Source organism: Suricata suricatta, chromosome 1, assembly GCF_006229205.1.
Source record: "Suricata suricatta isolate VVHF042 chromosome 1, meerkat_22Aug2017_6uvM2_HiC, whole genome shotgun sequence".
In the NCBI taxonomy this organism is placed as follows: Eukaryota; Metazoa; Chordata; class Mammalia; order Carnivora; family Herpestidae; genus Suricata; species Suricata suricatta.
The window spans coordinates 109979092-109997897 of NC_043700.1; the positions used below are offsets into that span (position 1 = coordinate 109979092).

General features: G+C 35.5%; 1 protein-coding gene and 1 non-coding gene across 5 annotated transcripts in view; both read left to right on the top strand.

Moving 5' to 3' along the window:
• The window catches only part of TBCK (TBC1 domain containing kinase), a 192911-nt gene that overhangs the window by 139537 nt on the left and 34568 nt on the right, over positions 1–18806 (top strand). For all 4 annotated transcript variants that reach the window (XR_003909882.1, XM_029942283.1, XM_029942274.1 and 1 more), the window contains exon 24: positions 13602–13777. Coding sequence is in view for 3 of the 4 variants with exons in the window: in XM_029942283.1 (XP_029798143.1) it covers positions 13602–13777 (176 nt within the window). In the remaining variant the exon portion in view is untranslated. The remainder of the gene's footprint in view (positions 1–13601; positions 13778–18806) is intronic.
• Positions 10061–10190, top strand: LOC115303667. The gene has a single exon (XR_003914181.1). It is a non-coding gene; the product is annotated as a small nucleolar RNA SNORA71 (small nucleolar RNA).

Here is an 18806-nt window from a genome sequence, read left to right on the forward strand (position 1 = left end):
TAGAAGCAGATCTCCAGCCTTTCTTCCACACGGATTTATTGAAGCTTCCAGCCAGGGAGTGTTTGGGTCATTTATTTGACATCCATTGGTTGGTGAGAGGAAAGATGGGGGAATTTCCCATGTCCTGAGGAACACTGAGCAAAAATAGCAGTGTTAATCACTTCAGTGTATAAGGAAAAGGGTAAGCGTGAGAGAGAAGGGTAACGGAGTCAGCAACCCAGTCTAAATGAAGGCTACTTTGAAATCAGAGTTTGAGATGATAATACCTATTGACTCAACTAAAATACTGTGACCTCTTAGTCACCAGCTGGCTCTACGAATATCTGCTGCCACTGAAAGCTGACCTTAATATCTTATGAGGAATAGCACCTTTATCATATTCGAGAAAGTAGGTGTCACAGGTTCCCCCTTTGGTTCAGCTGAGTGGAGCCACTCTCACGTTTAACTTTTACCTTGTTTACCTCAGCCTAGGAAATTCATCAGGTAAGCTTTTAGAAACTTATACACAATAGCACCAGTACCACCATCCCCCACACATTGCCATATTGACCTTGTTTTTGCCCTATAAACTGATACAAGAGTTCTGTTACTGTAACTTCCATCTCTTCTGCCCTCACTTCAACCAATGTGAACTTTGAAATATTTCCCATATTTTCTGTCTATGAGATGCATAAGTTCCTACTGATCTAAGTTTATACAAGCATGCCCTGCTATATGAACAACCCTTTACTAACCCTCACAATTAGAATCACTGTCCTGACCCTCTTTAAGTAGAAGCTCCTCTGGTGTCATTAAGTATTACTTACAGATCTCTAAGTTTTGTCCCAGGAAGTAAGCAAGAGTTTTGGGACCTACTGCCAGTTGAAAATTTATCAGAAATAAGATCAGAGTATTCTGGAGCTAAAGATATCTTCCTTATGCACCTTTATTATAAAGATACGCATATCTTCTCCTGCACCTTTATTTTATAATGAGAAAACTGAGGCCCAGAGAAGTGAAATATCTCCAAAATGATATTGTATATAAAAGGGAAATTTTTACTCTCTTTACAGAAATTAAGCTTACACACAATTGTTCAGGATCACATTTTGGAAATTTTTAGCATAAAATCCCTAATCACTGAAAAAAATACTCCATTTACATTCTCCTTTGTGTTTCATATTCATATACATTATTTTTTATTTGAGAGAGAAAAATATTCTGTCTAGTATAAGAGCTATATTATGCAGCTTACAGAGCATGACGGTTTTATTTCAAACTCCATTTCAGATGCTATATTTCTGTATGCAGGAAATAGTAACCTCTCCCTTTTCTCTCTAAAAACATGAGGGAGAAATGAAAATACCAGAATGCCACTGAAACAATATATTGTTTTAAATATATGGATAAAAATATCTTTGTCAATTGATAAAGTTTTTGTAGGTCATTTTTCTTTGTTAAATTCCTTGGAGAATGATAGTTAATATCTGTCTATGCCATTTGTAAAAGTCTTTCCTTCATACATGAGTTTAAAATATGTAGTTCTAAGAAAGCAAGCAGTCTATTTATTGTAGACATATGGAATAATGAGGATTGATGGGTATTGCCCTTAAAAAATATCAACTTTTTATATTTCCAAGCCTTATTAATAGTTTATATGATTTAATTTTCTCAGCATTGTATAGGTGTGCCTACAAAAACTAGGGGTTTTTTCCTGCCATTTTTTCCCTTTTTCTCCAAATTGTTTATCTTTTCTCACTTAAACTGTAATTTTTATGCTGATAATTCCAAAAATATGACTCTAGCCATGACTTCTCTCAAATACCAGAATCTGTCTTTAATGCTTTCTCTACCCTTCATCTTAGTAGACCCTATGCAACCTCCATTTCGCAAATCCAAATCTGAACTTATTTATTGCTTGCCACTATCACTTACCATCTTCTTCCCTAACCACCCATGTGCAAAACTTAAGAGCAATCATTTACTCATCCCTGTCCTTTATCTTTTATATATTTCTTTACAGTGCTTTTCTTATATTTTTTTTCTTCCTTTACCCTTTCATTAATATACCCAATTTTACTGAATAGCTACTGAACTCTAGGCTCTCTGCTAGACAGTGGAAGTATAAAAACAAATAAATCTTGGTCCCTGCTTTCAAGGAGCTCATGGCATATTGGAAGAGACCATTATCAGTATGGGGTAGGTACTGTAAACCTGATAAATTCAGGTTAGATACTTATGAACTCAACTTGTGAAATCAATTCAAAAATTTCTTCAAAATGAATATAGCATCCTGACTGCAATTTCTGCCCCATTCAAACCAGGCTAACTTGAAGAAAAAGTGGATTTTATTTTTTATATATGTATAGTTTATTGTCAAATTGGTTTCCATATAACACCCAGTGCTCTTCCCCACAGGTGCCCTCCTCCATGCCCATCACCTTCCCCCTTCAGCCCTCAGTTCCTTTGTTTTCAGTATTCAAGAGTCTCTCATGATTTGCCTCCCTCCCTCTCCCCAACTCTTTTTCCCCCTTCCCTTCCCCATGGTCCTCTGTTAGGTTTCTCCTGTTAGACCTATGAGTGACAACATATGGTATCTGTCCTTCTCTGCCTGACTTATTTCACTTAGCATGACACCCTCAAGGTCCATCCACTTTGCTACAAATGGCCATAATTCATTCTTTGTCATTGCCATGTAGTATTTCATTGTATATATAAACCACATCTTCTTGATCCATTCATCAGTTAATGGACATTTAGGCTCTTTCCATGATTTGGCTATTGTTGACAGTGCTGCTATGGACATTGGGGTACATGTGCTCCTATGCATCAGCACTTCTGTATCCCTTGGGTAAATCCCTAGCAGTGCTATTGCTGGGTCATAGGGGAGTTCTACTGGTAGTTTTTTGAAGGCACCCTCCTACACTGTTGGTGGGAATGTGAACTGGTACAGCCGCTCTGGAAAAAGTGGATTTTAAATGAGATGGGCATCATTCAGCATATCTCTGAGAGGTAGAACCAAAACCCTGGAGAAGTAGAATCAGAACACCTTTCCACTATGTGTGATAAAATTGCTTTATACAGAATATGCATAAAAACCCTCAGTTCTTTTCTTGGCCAACTCCTATTTATCCTTTTTTTCTCAACCCAGATGTTACCTTTTCAAGGAAATGTTCCCAAATTGTCCACTTTCTCATGGACAAATGAACTATTTCTTCTGTATCCTGACAGAAATCAAGTTTCAGGGAGTTCAGGAATGAATGGGAAGGAAAAAGTAGAGATGAAAAGAAGATAAAGGGATAGTAGCTAGACAAGGACTCACCCCTTGGAGAGTAATGTTATTATTTATTATTTGTTATTTTGGTGTATCTTTCACTGTGAGTGGGAGAGAATTGGATGTATTTGTAGACTGAGAAAAAGGAAAAGACTGAAGGAAAAAAAGAGAATTGTGAATAAAACAGAACTCTCAGTTTGCAATGTCATCATTTAATCTAGATCATAAAATTCACTTTCTACCAAGACTGCCTATCATTTTTCCTATCTATTTCATCCTTCAAAACAGAGCCAACTTAATCTTCCTGAGACCTTGCTGTTAACACATGACACATTCCTCTAAAAATCCTACAGCGCTTATCTATTTATTATATCCTCAAGCTTCTTCATCTTTCAGAGCCTTCATGATCTGTCCCCTATCTACCTAATCAATACAGTTTCCCTCTAATTCCCAGAGTGGATCCTCAGCCCAGTAAGACTAGTTTGTTCATCGTCTCTTTCACACCTATTGACTAAGTTCTGCAAGAACAAGTATCTTAGTTTTGTTCATGAATGTATCCCAAGCACAATACATGACACCTAATAGGTACTCAGTAATAATTTGTGGAACATTTCCTTGTTCATTCACACTTCAGAACTCTTACAGTTGCCCATTTATCCACCACTCTTCTTTCTCTCTTCTTATACACTTATAACTTATCTAAACCCTACTGATTTTTCTAACTCAAGTTCTACTTATTCCACCTATATTTTGCTAAATGCCCATATTGTGTTTCTTCTTTTCCTGAATTCTCATACTATGTATCTGTGTTCTCATATACAGTCTTATAAGAGACGTAGTGTAATAATGTGTTTAAGAGCTCAAAGTCCAGAGCCAGGCTGATCCAATTTGAATCCTGTCTCTGTTATTTACTGATTCTGTATTACTTGCTGATTAAGTTATTTAATCTCTCTGTGCCCAATTTCCTCATATATAAAATGAGCAAAGTAATAAACCTATCTCATAGGATTGTTGCAAGACTTAAATAGTTCATGCATTTCAAGTGTGTATCACAGTGACCAGCACATAGTAAGCACTCTATAAACGTTCCTGTCATTGTATAGTTTTACTGCTTCATTTATGTGAGTCTTGCCTTTCCAGCCAAATTGTGGTCTCTTTGAGGTGTAAATGATACTTTATCTCTGTCAAGATGGCCGGAACAGGCTAGTTAAATATTTGTTCATTGATGATTTATTCAGAATTAGACAATAACAAGACTATTTTACCATGAAATTTAAACTGCTTCATTTGGGACCCAATTTTTAATAACAACAACTTATTTTATATAAAGATCTACAGTCTGCCAAACATTTTTATATCTTTTATACCAGTTGATTCTTACAGTATATTTGTGAAGTAAATAAGGCAAGTGTCATTATTCTCACTATACAGCGTAGGAACTTAAGGTCAGAAAAGATATCTAACCATCAGTTCTCTCAACACTGCCATGTCTCCCTACTTCTTGCCTGCTCAGAGAGGCCAGATTAATAACTCTTCTGTGTCAGAAGACCTTCTTCTATAAAACAGAACGTCAGCCACCCCTTCTTGTAGGTCTGGCCAAATCTCAGCAAACGATTGTCATTGGCATTTACCCTTGTTTGCTTTGTGAGGGGGTGGATTTGAGTGTCCAGAAATACCCACTCCTATACCCTGTGGGTTGGGAAGGGAAGTGCATCTGATCTTGAACACTGTGCTTTCCACAAAGTTGAGCCCTCCCCAGACTATATCTCCTTATATAGACTGAGAGGAAAGGAGTTGCTGGAGTGATAGTTTGAAATAGAAAAGTCATGGGGCACCTGTATGGGTCAGTCTGTTGAGCATCCGACTTCGGCTCAGGTCATGATTTCACCATTTGTGGGGCTGAGCCCCGCATTGGACTCTGTGCTGACAGCTCAGAGCCTGGAGCCTGCTTCGGATTCTGTGTCTCCCTCTCTCTCTCTGCCCCTGCCATGCTCATACTCTGTCTCTCTCTGTTTCTCAATAATAAATAAACGTTAAAAAAAATTTTTTTTTAAGAAATGGTGAAGTCACTTCTGCTCCTTTACAATTAGCCCTAAGGGAGGTGGTGGTGACTTTAGTTGATGACTTCTGTTATTCAATAGTATTTTAGAGCCTCTTTGTTTCAACATAGGGACAACATCACTCCACATTCTGTTATATATTCATGCAATTATTTATCAAATACCTTAGCACCTTTGCTGCCAGGACCCTATTATACTTGCTATGAGATATAAAAAAGAAATACAAGAAATGTAAGCTATTTAGATACTTGGCTTGGTGTTGTCATCAGCATGTTTATATTGACCGAGTTTCTCTCCTAGAAACATTATATGTCACTTGAAAAAAATTAAAAAAAAAAACTGTGAGTAGACTTTTGCTTTTACAAGTTTTCCTCAAGAAAAAGTATATTATTATTGTGTTGAAATATGCATTGTTGAATACATGGTTAGCCTGTGATGTTCCTTGCCTCATGAGTATCTTACTTTTGCTCTTCCTACTTTGATTTGTATTTCCACCTTTCTTTTAGAAGATTATTTTAATATTCCAGTTATTGTTCCAATTCCAATTATTCATATTTAATAGTATTTTCAAAAAAAATTTTTGCTCAACAGATTGATCTCTCTATAGGAAATGTATACATTGTATGTCACTTTCTATGATATCTTATTTTTAAGTTCTTGAATTATGAAGTAGACATTTAATAACTGTTAGTTTGCTTTCAAAGTGAAGAGACTTTAGATTAACTCAAAGAACTGGTACTATAGCCAGTCTAAGGTCATCCTGTCCCTGAGAAAAAAACCCTTAAAAGTTTCAAGAAACTATCAACTCTATCACATATCTGCTGAGAGCAACACTACTGGCCTCCTTTGATACCCAGGAACTGTATATAAGTAGCTTTTGGAATACTTACTTTCCAAAAGGCCTTAGAGAAGTTAATTTTTTTAATGTTTATTTTTAGAAGAGAGTGTATACATGGAGTATAGGCAGAAAGAAAGGGAGACAGAGGGTCTGAAGTGGGCTCCATGCTGACAGCCGAGAGCCTGATGCGGGGCTTGAACTCAAGAACCCCAAGATCATGACCAGAGCTGAAATTGGATGCTTAACCAACTGGGCCACCTAGGCACCCCATGATGAATGGTATTTCTTTACATGAATTTTTTTCCATTTATCTGTTCTATCCCCTTTTATCATATGTTGACATTATTTCCAGTTTTTCATAATTTAAGCAAAACACTATATTTGATAAATATTTTTCTATGCAACTTTGTATATAATCTGTGATAATGTCTATGGAACAGATTTTTAAAAAAATTTTTCTGTATTAGAAAGTATGCATATTTGGAAATTTTTAACATATATTACCAAATTTTTCTCCAGAATGTTTATGTTGATTTACACATATAATACATATATATTTTAGCTTTCTCATACCCTTACTGTCAAATTGAACCAACAGCAAAAGATGACACACTCAAATTTGGATAATTCAAGAATATTTTATTTATAGAGATAGTAATTACAAAAATGATGGTGGAATGCTGGTGAAAATACAAAAGATAACGCAGTAAATTATGAATACTAGCTATAGTTCTGTTGCCATCCACTGGCCAAAAGGGATGAGGGAGGAATAGGTTACCAGAACATGAAAAAAGAGAAACAGGCAGAGAAGGCCAACTTGAGAGGAACAGTGACCTTTGGTCAACAGACATAGCCAAGCCAAGGTGACTTCTGAAGTAGGGAATCAGGGAAATAAATTTCCTGACCTCACTTTCCTGTCATCTGTACTCACTTAAAAACCAGAGAAGCAGTGTCTGTCTTGATGGGGTCCAAATGGGTTACCTACCAGAGCAGAGAGCAGAGCAGAAACCAGTGAATAGTGAATCTGGAGGGGCAAATAGAAGATATCCAGAACTTTTAGCTCCTTTTTGCACTTGTTTGTGAATACACTTTTGTATTTTTGAAATTAGGGAGGTAAACTTTTTCGTTATTATCTATTTATATTTCTTTTGTCAGTATATGTATATATATCTCTGCTCCTTTTTTAAATAAGCAGATTTTTGTTCTTGATTTATTGATTAAAATAGCTCTTTATTAAGGGCATATTAAATTTTTATTTTTTACATATATCATTCTTCTTTAAGAGCTCAGCCTTTGCTTTGTGCTTATAAGTATTTCTCATCATCAATACTTTTCTCATCCCATTGTGATTTCACTTTATACACAATTATTTATTCTACCTTTTAATCATTTTGCTATATAGTATAAGATAGACAAATAACTTTATTTCCACCCAGTTAGTAAGCAGTGCCAACACTGTGATACATCCTTGCCCCAGTGATTGACATGGCATCCTATTCTTTTAGCAAATACTTATGTGTATTTGAGCCTGTTTCTGTTTTCCTATTATGTCCCATTAATCTCTTTGTCTATTCTGGTGCAATACCATACTGTTAATTTTGTACAGTTTTAATATATAACCATGTATTTTATTATTTTTCAATATTTTCTTGAAATTCTCACCTATTTGGTCTGTCAAATGAATTTTAGAATTTATATCTCAAAATTGAAAAAGAAAAAGATCCTTCATAGGGGTTTGTTAAAATTATCATCATTGTTCTGAAGAAAAGTAAAGGTCTTATGATATTGACTGTTTCTGGGGTCCTGGGTGGCATAGTCAGATAAGTGTCTGACTTTGGCTCAGGTCATGATCTCACGGTTCGTGAGTTTCAGCCCCAGGTCAGGCTCTGGGCAGACAGCTCAGAGCCTGAAGCCTGCTTTGGATTCTGTGTCTCCCTCTCTCTCTCTCTCTCTGCCCCTCCCCTGCTCATGCTCTGTCTCTCAAAAATAAATAAATGTTAAAAATTTTTTTTTAAATATTGACTGTTTCTTTCCAGATAGCATATTATAGCTGTCAGTTTTTTCAAATGCTCACCATGAAACTTTCACTTTCTTTAAATGTGATCTACTTATTTCTAAATGTTTAATCTTAGAGAAATATTTTGATATTGTAAATGAAAACTTTTGCTCATTGTGTTTTCTGACTCACTTCTGCTGCCATATAATGATTTTGCAGTATGTATGTTGTAACTAAAACCTTGCCAAACTCTTTCCAATTTTACTGGAGTCTCCTTTCATTATCCCAGTTTCTAAGAAGACTGTTATATCACCTAAAAAATAATTTATTTCTTCTTTTCCAATATTCCTATTCCTTACTTATTTTTCTTAGTGTCTCAATAGCAACTTCCACTTAAAAAAATAAGGCTGATAGCTATATTTTAATAAGTCTGCCTCTGTGGTTCATCATTAAGTAGAATGTCAAATATTTGAAATAGAGAATGTCTTTCATGACCTAATTAACATTCTTTCTGATACATATTTACCGTGAGTTTCTCTTTTTTGAAAATTGAGAACAAATGCTGAGTTTTATCACATATAGCTTTCTGTCAATTATAGTGATGTTATATACTTGGTGTTTTTTGACTAATTAAAGGTGATGGATTACTTAAAAATTTTTTTGTAACATTGAACCATCCTTACTGGAATATGCCCCTACTTGGTTATAGTATGTCATTCTTTCAAGTCGATACTGCATTCAGTTTTATAGTTTTGAGATTTAAAGAAAAAATCTTTATTCATAAGAAGTGTGTGTGTGTGTGCGCGCGTGTGCGTGTGTGTGTGTGTGTGTTTAGTGCTATCTTTGTCAGATTTAAGTATTAGTTTAAGGTAGCTTCATAAAATGCCCTGAGGCATTTCAATGTTTCCTTTGCCTTGGAACAATTATATGGATTCCCTTTGAGAATGAGACAGAATTGTTTGAGGGGAAAATGTGTTTGGCACCTCCCCCCCTTTATAGATGAAAGAATTGGGCAGAAAGATTATATGTATATGTCACACCCAAAGTCATATACTGATAAGTGAAATGGCCACGATTTGAATCCAGACGACTGTCGCCAAAGTCTATGGTCTCCTCGCTGTAGACAGGGATTAATTCATAAAGGGCTTTCAATGCTATATTAAGGAATTCTTACATCATTCTATTAGTGTCTAAAAGCCATTGAGATGTTTTAATTATAAAAGTTATATGATCAGATTTTTATTTTTAACTCAAATCATATTTGGAAGATGGATTCGAAGGAATGACATTAGGTGAATAGGGAAGCAGAGGAAAAGGGAGAGAAAGAGAAAGAGAGAGGCAAACAACTTCCATAGTCCTTGTAAGAGATGATGAAGCCTTGAGATAGGGCAGTAAATCAGGGAACATATTCAAGAGGTTTTTTGGTGGAACCTGGGGATATGTTAGATGGGAATGAAGAATAAGGAAGAACAAAGTGTCTATGATTATTTCCAATTTCTGTCTTGATAACCAGGTTAAAGTTAGTACCAGGATCCATGACAGGAAATATGGAAAGAGTGTTCTAGATACCAGCCCTGTATTCTCAGAATTAAAATTCCTTTGTAGTAATTGAGGAGCCCTTACATATAAAACATGAGTGTATACTTTATGGTTGCTGGTTACATACTCAACATGAAGATACATTGACAACCTCTCATTAAAAGTCTACCATTTCAGACTTCCAAGTATCATCACAGAGTCATTTGTCCAGTAGTTTAATGTACACAGCAAACTTGTCTTGTTATCAGGTTTGGGTTTTTCCTTGCTTGATTAAAATTATCACTAATATATCCAGATAGTCATTTCAGAGAACCCACTCTACTAAAAGACGATTTTTTTTTTTTTTAGTTAACACTGCTAAATAAATTGAGTCTACCTGCATTCAAAAGTGATCTTTGTCTGTCTGTCCTACTCATTGATAGTTCAGAGAGAGGAGTTGCAGAAAGCACTTCCCCATGTTTGGAAGGTCCTGTCCCTTCTTCCAAACTCTGGAGCCTTCCCATACTTCTCCCCACTACCTTTTAGGTGCTTCCTGGCACCTGTTGTCTTACCACTTGCTCTCTGTGCTTGGCTCAGTGCAGTTTCTGTATAGTTTTAAAAAGGGAGAACAAGAGTAGGTCCTGCCTCAGTGTGTGACTGAGTTGGTTATGGAGCCACAGCTGTGGTCTTCTGACACTAGACTCTAATTTCAGCAGCCCTGTGTCCTATTTTGCCCCTTTATTTGAGGTTATTACAGACTGCCTATGTCCTGGCAATTGGTAATGCATGCAAAGGAAAAGTTGCAAGGCTTTCTTTATGTTCAGAGGTTCTAAAACAGGACAGCCGTAGGTAAGCAAGCATGAGGTAGATGGAGGGAGGCAGGTTTTCCATGCATTCAACTCATAAGACCCAGATTTTCCCAGGATTTTCCTGTCAATTAACATAGAAGTTTCTTGGACATGTAAGCAGTGTCAAGTGATTCTTGTCCCCTGTAAGAGAGGTATGAGAGGTGACCTCAGGGAGAACCTGGATCAAGAGGTCTCAGGCAGGTCTGCATGCACTAAGGTTCCATAAGAGGTGTCATCTTATCAGGCAGGCACTAAGCCTTGGGGCCCCAAAGTCAATCTTAGATCCAGAAACTATTGAAATAAGTCCCAAAGCCATGAGTCAGTGGCCCTTGGGTTTGCTGACACTTCTCCTCAAGATTCTTTTGGTATTGTTTGTGGACACCAGAGGGGCTGAAAGTAGAGAAGGAGTCCACACATGAAGCATCCCCGGAGTGCCTCCCACTGTCCATTCAGAGCATCATGGATCAGCTCTTCACATGGGATATCAGAGGAAAAGCACCGGGGCTGGGCCAGGGTCCACCTCAGCTGGCTCTGAGCCTTACAGTGGTAACCAGAGAGGCTGTAGACAGGGAAGGCCTGTTCTATGTCCCTCTGCTATACCTGGAGTGTCTTGAAAGACCCAAGAATTTTTCTCTTGAATTGTAGCCGCTCATCACCTTTTCTCTCCACCTGAACATTCGGTAAACTTTACAGCCTTGAGAAAAAATTCTAACCCTAGGGCGACTATAAAATATTAATTTTTTTAAATAAGTACTTCTCAAAACAAATTGGCTTGTGATATTTGGACATCTAAGTTTAATACACATTGTGTGTGTATGTATTTTATATGTATATATAAAATTCTTGTGCAGAAATGATAAACTAATAATATTTCCAGAATTGTTCTACAGTTATGTTAAATTCTTATTCAATATCCATAAACAAAGTGCCATGAATTTGAAACCCAGTCACACAGGAAAATGCTAAAGTCAATGACACTAAATGAGGGAAAAAAACTGTACAAAGAAGTTTTATTTTTATAACTATAAGTGAAAATCGTACAATGAATAGTAAAATTGCATGTAAAACTATCTTAATGAAAGAAAACACTAGATTATTTTTAATATAAGTATTTTCTTTTTAAAGAAAAATAATATAATTTGCCCTACTTCCCTAATCTCCTAAAATTAATTTGCAGAGGAACTTGGATGAATCACATTAAAGTTGTTCACTGATTTACACAAGTTCAGAAAGTTACGAATTTCCCAATGATTCCTGTCTCCTTCTGCTTTAACCATTTCATGCATCAATTGTTCTTTGAGACACTCCTTATATATGATACATTTGATTGAAACCAATGCCAAGGTCAAATCTTTCTTAAATCAATCAGTTCTTCATGGAGAATACATTGGTCAAATTCTCTATCAAATTCTCTTCTGCATCAGCCAAGGCACATCTTTTATTCAGACAAAACGTCAGTTTGAAATGCCACATTCATCACTAAATGACTATAAGCAGAACTAGGGTAATCAAAAGTTCTTTATCTTCATAAATGTACAACTTCATGTGAAAGTTGGGAAAAATACCTATTGAGATTGCACTCTAACAAAAAGGAGATGGAAGCATTGATTGGATGGCTTGCTGATTCTAAAGCGCTTTTATCTTTCTGAAAGACTTTTAATTTCAGAATATTTATGTAGATTTAATTCATAATATTAAAAAATTAAAATATCTAATGTCTTTTTGTTAAAAGCCATAAACCCACAAAGCTTAGCAATTTCCATTTCTGTTTCAAAGCTAATGAAGTGGGAGAAAATGTACTTTACCACTAAAGAATTCACAGCTAAGGGAAGCCCAAGGGATAAGAACTAACATTGAAATTACCATTGAAAATAAGCCTCTCTTATTTTCTTATGGTCACCAGAAAGGAGCAGGGTGGGAGGGATGTGTGAGATAGGTATGGGGATTAAGGAGGGCACTTGTGATGAGCACTGGGTGATGTATGGAGGTGCTGAATCACTGTATTGTACACCTGAAACCAATATTACACTGCATGTTAACTAACTGGAATTTAATTAAAAACTTAAAAGATTTTTTTAAGTTCCTCTCATAAGTGATCCATATGCTTTATTCTCTCCTGCCTAGAAATTCTAAATTGGAAGTTCTAAATGTGGGAGCCCACTATAGAACTGCGAAGAGAGAGAAAATGAGTAAATGAGATAATACACTCAGCTTTGAAAACTTGTGAAGCATATAAATAAATCTCTTTCTTTTCAATCGCTACATTTTCAATCAAGTGAATTTTGAAAGTTCTCAAATTCTTAAATTATGTTAAATAAGTTTTCTAGAGTGACTACTAGTGCTCCATAAATTTATGTTGAATTGAATCAAGTTGTATTACATTGCCTTTCATGGGGGAAAATCTCTCTCCCTACAGAATGACCCAGAAAACAATTGTAAATAGCTCATAGTCTTAATCAGTCTTTTACCATATACGAGTCACATAGGCCAAAAAACTAGTTTGATTGTCTGGAGACTGATTTTACCTCCTTCACAATTAAGATGCGTTGTCAATTTTGTTTACTAAGGAAGCGTTATGTTGCCTTTATTCCTCTTGGAGAATCTGATTTTACTCACCTATCCACAGGCAACATAAATTACGTTATAAACGTCTAATATGTATATTAGAACCAGGTTCTTTAATTAGTATCTCTACTGAGTTACAATGCAATTTCTTATATTCCAAGAGTTTTAATTAATGTGATTCACAACAATAGTAATTATACGTGAAAAAAGTGCTTAAAGGAGTGGTCTTCAAAGATACACAGTGCCCTCATAAGGAAAAATTTGCCTCATCTCTTTCTATCACATTTAGCCAGGAGCTTGTAATAAAGCAAAGGAACAATGCTTTCCTCCATGTGTGAGTAAGTAAACCTCAATAGTAAGGAATACAGTTACATAGTAGATCACTAATATGAGATACAGTTTCTTGTATTATATGCTATAGTGATTAATATCAAGATCCTAAAGATATTCTATATTGGCTATAGTTTGTCTCTCTATAATACTCTCAATATTTGTGTTGTTTGTATATTTTTTTTTTTTTTAGTCAAGAGAATCCATCCCATTAAATGACTTAAAGTCAGAAGTATCACCCCGGATTTCAGCAGAGGACCTGATTGACTTGTGTGAACTCACAGTGACAGGCCATTTCAAAACACCCACCAAGAAGACAAAGTCCAGTAAACCAAAGCTCCTGGTAGTTGACATCCGGAATAGTGAAGAGTATCCTTTACACTTGTGATTTTAAAGGGTGGTACTGCCCTATTCATAATGTTTTCTTTCCATTTAAAGAGTGTGTGGTAAAAACAATGAATATATCTGGGGTTCCTCTGAATTGAAATAGCTAAATAACTCTCAAACTAGGTGCCAGAATAGATTTACATAATATTTTATAACATTGCATAACCTCAAAACAGTTTCCAAACAACACCAGAATATTGGGATTTATTTCCTGGTTCTTGTTTCTCTAGTGTATATTGCTGTTCTTGGGGGCATTTGAATCCTTCTTGCCATAGATACAGTTTTGGCAAAGGTGAAGAGTATTTAACTGGCATATTCGTAGCCTAGAGAGAGATTGCCAGATCTCAACACTGAACTTATATTTACTATAATTTTCAAAATATTTTCTTAGAGAAGATATTAAAGCATTTTTTACTGACATTTTGCTATTAAATGTACCATAACTTCTCAGGATTTTGCTTGGCATTAAAGTATGAACACTTACAAAATAGTAACAGTTTAATCTTTCTCCTTATGGCTTCATCTGTCAGATTCTTGTGAAGCATGCCTTGATTCTCTGTACTCGAGAATCTAGGTAAATGGTTTTCCTATTTCTTTTTTAACAGGGTAACTCCTTTTAAAAATAAATTCTTAGAAAGTCAATATATAAAATGAAGAAATTTTAAATGATTTTCTTACATTAATATTTATACTGTTTACTAAGTATAAATGAGAGTTCTATGAAAATGAGGGTTAACAGATTGGTGATTTCTCATTTGCTAAAATTGGCATGTATGTTTTCATGTGCATGTTTTCAATCACAATTTTTGAAACGAAATTTTAAAATTAAATTTAAACTGTTCATTTACAGAACTCTTGAAGCAATCCATAGAATCTTAGATTACTAAGAATACAGTTTCAGAGCCTGCTTTTTCAAGTGATATATCCCCATCTTTTTGTGAAAAGTTAACAACTTTTTATTTTTCTTAAATTATGAAAGACCACTAAGTATGGAGAGAGCATAAGTGTTTATGTTCCTAGTTGAAGGAACTCTTGAAAGTTCCTTTGCAGAGTAGGTGAGTGGATTCCCAAACGAAGCATTAAATTCCAGTTGACTGGTCAAGAACTCCTGCCTTAAAAGTTCTTATGTGTTATGTCAAGGATTTAAAATATGTTCAATTTTTTAACTTTTCAGTTTGTTTCTTTTGGTTGAGCCTTTAGTCATAGTCTCTCATAAAACCACCAAAAGCATAACATTAGGGGCACCTGAGTGACTCAGTCAGTTAAGGATCTGACTTTGGCTCAGGTCATGATCTCATGGTTGGTGGGTTTGAGCCTGCTTCAGATTCTGTGTCTCCTTCTCTCTCTGCCCCTCCCTCACTTGATCTCTCTCTCTCTCTCTCTCAAAAATAAATAAACATTAAAAAAATTAAAGCATAACATTATCATGCTTTATTTTAAGGACTACTTCTAAAATAATTAAAATAGCTTATATTTAAGATTGTTTATTAAGATGACTCTTCTGATACTTCCTTTCAAATAATTTGAATAACTATTTGAAATTTTAAAGTACACACAATATAAAAGTGACTTTCAAACTCAAGGTTTTCCAAGCCTCACAGTCTACTCCCCTTTGTTTTCTTCAGAATGAATAAAATAGAAAGAGGAGCAGAAAGCAGAGCAGCTAGCCGGATCATCGTTCTCTGATGAGTCTGGATAAGTTGCCTAGTGTCGGAATGCCTTTATGTCATCCCACAGAACATGGCTCAAGGTTGCAACTAGAGACCTACGTTGGTTGTTTTAGTCTTTGCAATTGCAGGCTGAACAGAGAGAATCAGTATTGCTTTGTGCCAGTTTGTGGGGTGTTGTCCCAGGGAAAGTAAGAAAGAGGAATAAAATCACCCATCTTTTATGACCCTCCCAAAGGACCCAACTTGTGAAATTTTCTAAATCCCCTTTTGACAGCCTGCTTTAAAACCAAAGTATTCTCAATGGTGGGTTATTTATCCTCACAATATTTCTAAGTTATTTTTTTTTATTTTGGTATTCCCTTATTTTATCACATATCTACTTTGTCTCACCTCTGAATACTAATTATTGGCACCTTTGTATCCATCATAGTGCTTTTAGAGGAACCACAAGCTAAACTCTTTCAAGAGTCATTGGTATCACTACGTCTCTTCCAAGTATACTTCCAAAGAAGTATCTAAACTTCCTACCTATGGCTTTCCAGGACTGAAAAACAGACTTTTTTTATTCTCTACTGATGTATGCCATTTGATTACATCATGAGGAAATAAATAAAATTTTTTTTCTATTGATCTTAAATTCTGTCCTCAAGGAATTAAAGGCAAAGGGAAAGTGTGTTTTATTGTAATGAAGAGATTCATTAATTTAGTACTTCATATTAGAAAATTTTTTTGGTTTTCCAGATGTCATCATTAATAGCAACCAATAAATATTACTCTACAGCACTGTGGATATTTTTTTAAGAGGATGGCATAAAATATAGTTCTTATTCACTAGGTTGCTTTTAATATGAAGAATATAAACATGTAAATATTTTATGTGGAAAGTAAATGAACAGTGAAGACATTTATGTACAAAGTGCTAAATGAGTAGTACCAACAAAAAAATATATCAGCAAAAAGATAATCTCTGGATAACAGAAGCACAGTAGGGATAGGGCTTAGGTCCTTGTAATCTTTATAGCCCCAGCACCAGGTTTGACACCTAGAAAGTACCCAGAAACTACTTCTATAACAAAACAGCAGAGTGGAAGACACAGTGCCCCAAGTCTCCTCCCGTAACTCTTCAAAGTTATAAAGAGTTGGCATTACGTAAGCCGTTGTACATTCTATAAGTGATCCAGTGACTTTCTGCTTTTAAACCCAGAAGCAAGAAGTACTTACAAGAAGTCAGTAGAATCAGAATTTAGAGCTAGAAGCATTCATGTAATCTAACATTCATTCATTTAACAAATATTTACTGGGTGTCTTGGTATATGCTAGTTAGTAGTTAGTGTACTAGAGTTTGAGGATTTGTTGGTGAACAAAATGTTAAATTTCTTGCTCTCATGGAAACTGCATTTTAACTGGAGAGATAGATAAATGTATCTATCATATGATCTTAAACAGTAATAAATGCGATATATAAAAATAAAGCAGAGAAAGAGAATGATAGACTTTTATAAAGTACTCTTGGAAAACCTCTCAAAAAATATAATATTTCAGCAGAGCTTAATGAGGTAAAGAGGAGGAACATTCTGGGCATAAGGAAGAATGGGGGCATTGACCCTGGTGTATGAACATGCTTGGCCATTTTAGACCAGCAACAACACCAGCAACGTAAGAGATTAAGTCAGAGGAGATAAAATCACTGAAGCCAAGAGAAAATATAGCATGGTCAGAAATCTCTGCAGTGTCGTTTTAGAGTTAGTAACATGCCTTTAATTCCTTGGATACCTGTAATTACTAACTTCTGAAAATCTATAATCTACAATAATCTACAGCTATAATTACCCTCTCCCAGTGTGCCAAGCATGATGCTAGCCTTATGAGGTGGATTCTGCTAATATCTCTATTTTACTGATGAAGAAATTGAGGCTTCAAAAGGCTAGGCAACTTGCCCAAGGCCATCTAACTGGCAGTTTCTAGAGCTAAACTCATGCTTCTAAGCTTTATCCTCCTAAATTTTATGCAAGTGACTATTTGATCTGTGCATAGGGCTGTTAAGCATAAACAAGACTGAGACAGGGGTGCCTAGGTGGCTCAGTCGGTTAAGCATCCAACTTTGGCTCAGGTCATGATCTCATGGTTCATGGGTTTGAGCCCCGCATTAGGCTCTTGCTGACAGCTCAGAGCCTGGAGCCTGTTTTAGATTCTGTGCCTCCTTCTCTCTCTGCCCTTCCCTCACTCATTCTCTGTCTCCCTCTGTCTCAAGAATAAATAAACTACATTTAAAAAAATTTTTTTAAAAGACTGAGAGAAATGAGTGAATATAAATTAATGACTGAATGGGACACATGTTGATTCTAAACTATGTATTCAGATGCTATACACATTCTTCAAATCTTACACACAAGCTAAGCTATTACTTTCACTGCCTTATATAGGGGGGCCTAATCCCTAATGAACAAATCTGCCAATAGTTGTGTTAATATAGACATAGACACAGATTCGAGGAAAACAACTTTTCTGGGGGTAGGGCAGTGTGCCAGTTGAACCCTTAATCAGTTAGCTATTGAATAATTTATCAAGCACCGTATGATGGTCAGTTTTATGTGCCAACTTGGCCAGGTATGATGTCCAGATATTTGGTTAAACATTATTCTGGATATTTCTTCTTTTTCTTTAATCCTGTGCCTTTTATTCCCATGATGTATTTATTCTACACCTGGAAGCCTGTAGGCCTCTTTTATAGTCTTACCTCCTTTGTCATATATAAACTGACTACGTATATAAGTGTGGGCTTATTTCTGTGCTTTCTGTTTTGCGCATTGATCTATATATCCATGTATGTGCCAGTACCATGCTGTTTTGACCACTACAGCTTTGCAGTAGATCTTAAAACCTGGGATTGTGATACCTCCAGCTTTATTCTTCTTTCTCAGAATCTTCAGATTCTTTTGTGATTCCATATAAATTTTAGTTTTATTTCTAGAAGTTTTGTGAAATTCACTGCTGGTATTTTGATAGTGATTGCATTGAATCTGTAGATTGCTTTGGGTAGTAGGGATATTTTAATAATATTAATGCTTCTAATCCATGAGCATCTTTCCTTGTATTTGTGTCATCTTTGATTTCTTTTATCAGTGTTTTATAGTTTTCAAAGTAGAGGTCTTTCACCTCTTTAAGTTTATTCCTAGATTTTATTTTTGGTTGAATTGTAAATGAAGTTGTTTTCTTAATTTCTCTTTCAACCATTTTTTATCAGTATATAGGAATACTACTGATTACTGTTTTAAAATTTTTTTGATATTTATTTATGTTTGAGAGAGAGAGAGAGCGAGAGCGAGCATGAGTGGGGTGGG